General features: G+C 28.1%; 1 protein-coding gene across 1 annotated transcript; it reads left to right on the top strand.

The window, feature by feature from the left end:
- The first annotated feature begins 3,193 nt into the window (after positions 1-3,193).
- Positions 3,194-5,831, top strand: LOC120131054 (14-3-3-like protein A). Its single transcript, XM_039148160.1, has 5 exons — positions 3,194-3,287; positions 3,899-4,409; positions 4,528-4,650; positions 5,223-5,339; positions 5,545-5,831. Exons 2-5 carry the CDS (start codon positions 3,927-3,929, stop codon positions 5,605-5,607), a joined length of 786 nt encoding a protein of 261 aa, XP_039004091.1. The 5' UTR covers positions 3,194-3,287; positions 3,899-3,926; the 3' UTR covers positions 5,608-5,831.
- The last annotated feature ends 275 nt before the right edge of the window (positions 5,832-6,106 follow it).

The raw sequence follows: 6,106 nt of genomic DNA, 5'->3' as shown, positions 1-6,106 counted from the left end.
CCGCCATTATCATTTGACTACTCCTCGACGTTGTCAAGAAATTTAAAAAATAAATAAATTTTATTATGTACTTAGTTTATAAACATTGTTTTTTAATAAAATTATTAATAAAATTATTAATTATTTTTTAAAATTTAACCTGGTGAAACTCGTCATGTCAAGGTGATGAGTTTCATGGGGACAGTTGCCCAAGTGACCGATTTTGTTACCCGTTGATCAACGACTATAAATGGCTATTTTTTTTGAATTCGAATGAACTAAACGATTTCTTTTTCTTTTTAATTTTACATTTCAAAATTTAAATTATTTTTTATAATTTTTTCAAAAATATTTTTTTAAAGGGATATGTCACATCGAGATGATGAGTCGTGTTAAATTCAATAAATTAATGGCCCTTGTGAGGCTCACTCATCTGGATCCATTAAAATAATATATCTTACGGAACTCATGACCTCGAGACGATGAGTTCGTTGAATATTGTAGCATTTCTCACATTTTCTAAAATAAAAAATCAAACTCCTTATTGGGCTAAATAAAAAAACCGAATGCTCTATTGAAAAAAACAACCAGATTCTTCTACCAAAGACTAAGAGGCCCGAGTCCCAACCGTGTCTCCACCGAGATCTAAATAACTAGACAATGGACCAAATTCTTAGACACCTTAAAAGAACCTTAAAAGAAAATATTATTCTTCTTACATCTCATGTTTAAATAATTATGTTTGTGAGGTATTTTCTTTATAATTTAATTAAAAAATAATGTAAAATAAGTATTTAAATTCTTTTTATTTTCATTGTTTAAGGTAAATATTTAATATTTTGTTTCATAATCATTCTAAAATCTATATTTTTTACAAGAATATTATTAAAAATTATCTAATACACGGCACTGGTTTATCATTTTCATAACTCATTCTCTCTCTCATATATATATATATATTATTTTAGAGAAATTAACAGACTGAAAAAGGAAAAAAAATTGTAAAACTGAGAGAAGATAGAAAAAGAGAGAAATTATTTTAGATATTAATGTAAATCTTAAATTTAAAAAACATTAATCTCAAACACCTCAAATTTAATATATTTCTCTTGATTTTCTTTTAAAATTAAAAATATAAGTCTCAAACGTTAAACACTATAACTTAAAAAAAACCTCATTTATTTGAATGCTAAACCAAATTCTCAATTCATAAAAAATAATATTGGTTTATTTTATTTTAATTTTAAAATATAACAGCTTAAAAATAAATTACAATATTAAATAAATCATTAATGGCGGATAAAATATATTTTAATAAATATAATAAATAAATCTTAGAATAATTATATACCGAAACAATAAACATTTTTTTAATAAAAAAATATTTTATAAAAAATGTCTTAATAAATGATTAAAAGGATTATGATTAGTTTGACAGAAATTTTGAAAAATAACTTTTAAAAGTGCGATAAATTTAAAAAAAAAAAAGCTTTTTAGAAGTGCAATTTAAAATTTAGCTTTTTAAAATTGTTGTTAAAAATGAGTTTGAAAAGATCAAATGTTCATTATAAATATTATGTTATAAATTAAAAATATAGAATTTAAATTATATTTATACTTATTAATACTATGATATATAATATATCACTTAAACTATAATAAAAATATAAATAATACTTTAAGATATCTCATTAATTATAATAAAAATATATTTTATACTAATTCACTATTAATATTTCAATATATAAACCATAAATTTTATTTACTTTTAAATTATTAAATAATAAATTAATTTTTAAGGTTGTTAATGTTAAATTATTAAAATAAAATATAAATACATAATTGATTGAAACTCATGTTATAATTTATTATTAAACGTAAAATTATTAGTTTGAAACCATCGTTTTTAGTGACGAAACATCATGGGGGCAAAGGACAAGGGGAGCCTTGGCCCCACCAATTATTATTTTGAAATATTAATTAATATTAAATATATATTTAATAAATAAATAAAATTTATCTAGTTATTCTCAATTAAAAAATTATATTTATAAAAATATTAAAAATATTTTAATCACACTATAATAAATTCTTAGTTCCGCTCCTAATTGTTTCTACCATAATTTTTTATTTTTTATCCGTTTGACATTAATTACGATCAAAAACAAATTTTTTAGTTAAAAATACATTTAAAAAATCACGTCGAATCGGATCTGGATAACTGTCATCTAAATTAATCATTAAAGATATAATTATATTATAAATATTCAAATTAATAAAATTATTTAATTTGAAATAGGCTTGTCAGTCAACGGATTTTCACATTCTCATTGGGCCATCCAATTTTCTATGGACCTCCCATTAACAGTCCAAAAAAATTAGTTTGATAAACAAAAGGGTTAACTACACGAATGAACATATATTTTTTAATTTTATTTACTTTTGGTTATTGATTTCAAAAAAACATAAGATGTGATATTTTTTTTAAATTAAAATATCATCATTTTTGTTTTTACTTAATTAAAATATGAACATCACGGACTAACCGCCGTTAACAATTAACAGAATATGTGACGTGATAATTGACATAATCACACATTTAGTCATGTTATTTACATATTCTCTCAATTTAGTCATACTTTTAAATAAATTTTAACATAAAATATACATTTATAAATGAAAAAATATTTTTAAATTAAGTTAATAATAAAAATATTTTTAAGTTAATATATATGAAATATTATGAATTTAAATATTTATACACTGAGATACAAAATATATACATCATGTTGTCTTCTTTAGACCAAGATTTGAATCATTTTTGCCTTTATGGTTATACACCAAGCAATGATTTGACTTTATGGTTATATACATGTTTAGTTTCCTAAGTGATCAAGGTTTGAATCATTTTTTCCCTAATTTTCTTTCATTTGTTTTCTTTCAACCAGAGAGTGACACATGTCATTCTTTAATTAGTGGAAATAAATATATTAAATTAAAATAAAGGTAATCCTCCAATCGAATGGTGACGCATGACATGACATATGACATCATTCAATTGAAGGATTATATTTATTTTAATTTATTAAAAATAAGATTAAATCGTAAGAATATATAAAAAATAAGAATAAAATATGTGATTATCTCAAAATATTTAAATGCGATTAACTGTAGTTTACCTAAACAAAAACGAAGAAAGAAAAAAAATAGAGAAGCCCTTGCCCTTGCTTGCCCTCTTCACTCCCCTCTATATTATATCTTCATTTCTCATCTCATATCCATCAAAGCTATCGAAACAAAAAAAAAAGGTGCATAATTTCGCATCGATTATCTCTTTCATTTTATTGAGATATATATGTAGTTTATATATTTTTATAGATGAGTTTTTTGGTGTTTATTTTTTCTTTGATTTAGTTTTTAGTGGTTTTCTTTCGATCTGTTAGAGATTTGAGCTTTTTATTGCTTGATTTAACTGATCTGTGGTCTATTTTTTGTTTCGATCTGTTCGGTTCCTAGAAATCTGGGGAAGTTTGGTTACTGAGGAAGTTTTTTTGTTCTGACTGGGTGTTTTACTGCTCACACAAGTATAAAAAATTACTAAGCAAAGAAGTTATGAATTCGATCTGTTTGGTTACTGAGAAACCGTTGAAAAGGAAAGGACAGGAACTGGTTCTAATGTTCTATCTTCTTCCGAACAATTTGGATCTTTTTTTATTAATAGTTATATTTAGGTTGTACCTGTTTTTCGTTGATTTAAAAGTTTTGAAGAAAGGAAGAACTTAAAGTTCAAAACTTATGTTTTAGGACAAAGGAATGAGAATGTTTCCAATAGTTTAACAACTATGGAGCATTTCATTTAGATCAATGAAAATTCGTTAGAAATGTTTGTTTGATAAAAGTAAATCATTTGGTATTGCAGGACCAAGCATTAGATTGATATAGTAAAGATGTCGTCAACTGATTCATCTCGAGAGGAAAATGTATACATGGCTAAGTTGGCTGAGCAGGCCGAGCGCTATGAGGAAATGGTAGAGTTCATGGAAAAAGTTGCAAAAACTGTCGATGTGGAGCTGACTGTAGAGGAAAGGAACCTTCTCTCCGTGGCTTACAAAAATGTCATCGGGGCTAGGAGGGCTTCGTGGAGGATCATCTCTTCTATTGAGCAGAAAGAAGAGAGCAGAGGAAATGAGGATCATGTTGCATCCATCAAGGAGTATAGGGCCAAGATTGAAGCCGAGCTCAGCAAGATATGTGATGGGATTTTGAGTCTTCTTGAGTCTCACCTCATTCCTTCAGCTTCATCTGCCGAGTCCAAGGTGTTTTACCTAAAAATGAAGGGTGATTATCACAGGTATCTTGCTGAGTTTAAGACCGGTGCTGAGAGGAAGGAATCCGCCGAGAGTACTTTGTTGGCTTACAAGTCTGCTCAGGTGGGTGAAATTGAATAATCGATAATGCCATCTTGTCAATGGGTTATTTATCTATAATTTCTTGAGCATCCTCGGATAAGAAGTTTATAGCTTCTTTTTGTTTTGTTCATGATGGCAGGATATTGCTCTTGGTGACCTAGCACCTACTCACCCGATTAGGCTGGGACTTGCTCTTAACTTCTCTGTTTTCTACTATGAAATCCTAAACTCACCTGATCGTGCTTGCAATCTCGCAAAACAGGTGTTTATTCTCTTCTAATATATAATGGTTTCTTTTGTAATTTTGTCTTTTTTGAGTTATAACAGATTATGAACCAAATTATGCTGTTTTAGTTGTTAAACTTCTGTTGCTATAGTCTCATCTGTTTAGGATGCTATTGTAAATTACTATAATGTTATCATGCTCCTACTTGATTTTCTTTTGATGCAACTCTGATTACATCTACAAGAGTTGCTGGCCTGAGAACCTTTTAACTCCATATATTTTGTGAATTTGGTTGATATTTGTGATGGTATGGACACTGAGCTTAAAAGAAGTTCAAAGGAGCGACTATATCTCCACACTTTCTGATCATAAATTGTGTTGCTTTATAGCATAGAGTGAGTCTACGTGATATGTTGGTGATTGCTTTCTGTATTTCATAAAATGTTATCCGTTTTAAGAAGGTTTATTAATTTTACCCTATATATGCTCAACGCGTAGATTTTAGATTGTTCTTATGTGAAAATCCAGAAATATTTTCAAGGAGATCAATTTAATATCTGAAGATTGTTTGTCTTCCATCATAAAATGAGATGTTCTTCATTTGACAGGCTTTTGACGAGGCTATATCTGAGTTGGATACATTGGGTGAGGAGTCCTACAAGGATAGTACATTGATCATGCAACTACTTCGAGACAATCTGACCCTTTGGACATCTGACATCACGGTCTCTTCCTCTCTCTCTGTTTCTCTTTCATGAGTTTTCTACCATGGCCTTCTAAATCTTTCTGCTTTATTTACTGTAATAAGAATTCTGTGTCTAGAGTCAACATGCCATAACAGATTACATGGGATATCGGATTACTTGCGTGGTATCTTGATTTGCTTGTGCTTGAATGTGTTCTACGATTGATGTGTCTTCTTTGATGTAGGACGAAGCTGGAGATGAGATCAAGGAAGCTTCGAAACCCGGGTCAGGCGAGGGACAGCAGTGATGAGTGAAGTTCGTATGATATGTAGTTTATGTTGCAGGATTTACTTCTACATAGATGCAATTTGGGCTGTTGTAGAAGGTTCCTTATCTATATACATTCATCAGCACTTGGAGTTGAAATGTTTTACTTTCCAAGGAATTATTGCTATTATTATTATTATTGGACAAGAATTTGGTTTCGTTTGGTTTCATGTTGTAATGCTAGAATCGAGTTATTGAATGTTATTTCAGTCCTGTCTTGAATGTACGTAAAGCTTAAAAGTGTTCGTTTCGCCCTGTTTCGTTTATTTAAGCACGTTCAATTTGTCCTTAAAAAAAACAGTATGTTCGATCTGTTATTCAAAAAACAAAAGAGTATGTTCGATCTGATGTCCATCTTCATGTAGGTTGAATCGATAATAATTTCAATCAAATTAAACTTAAAAGAGTTGTGTTTAAGGTTTTAAATAAATTTGGCATTGAATGAGTAATTTTATTTTTTTATTTATATTTATTTGTTA

The sequence above is a fragment of the Hibiscus syriacus genome, unplaced genomic scaffold (genome assembly GCF_006381635.1).
Source record: "Hibiscus syriacus cultivar Baekdansim isolate YM2019G1 unplaced genomic scaffold, ASM638163v2 tig00110548_pilon, whole genome shotgun sequence".
In the NCBI taxonomy this organism is placed as follows: domain Eukaryota; kingdom Viridiplantae; phylum Streptophyta; class Magnoliopsida; order Malvales; family Malvaceae; genus Hibiscus; species Hibiscus syriacus.
The sequence above is the reverse complement of the archived record's forward strand: the minus strand, read 5'-3'. Positions and strand labels throughout refer to the sequence as shown.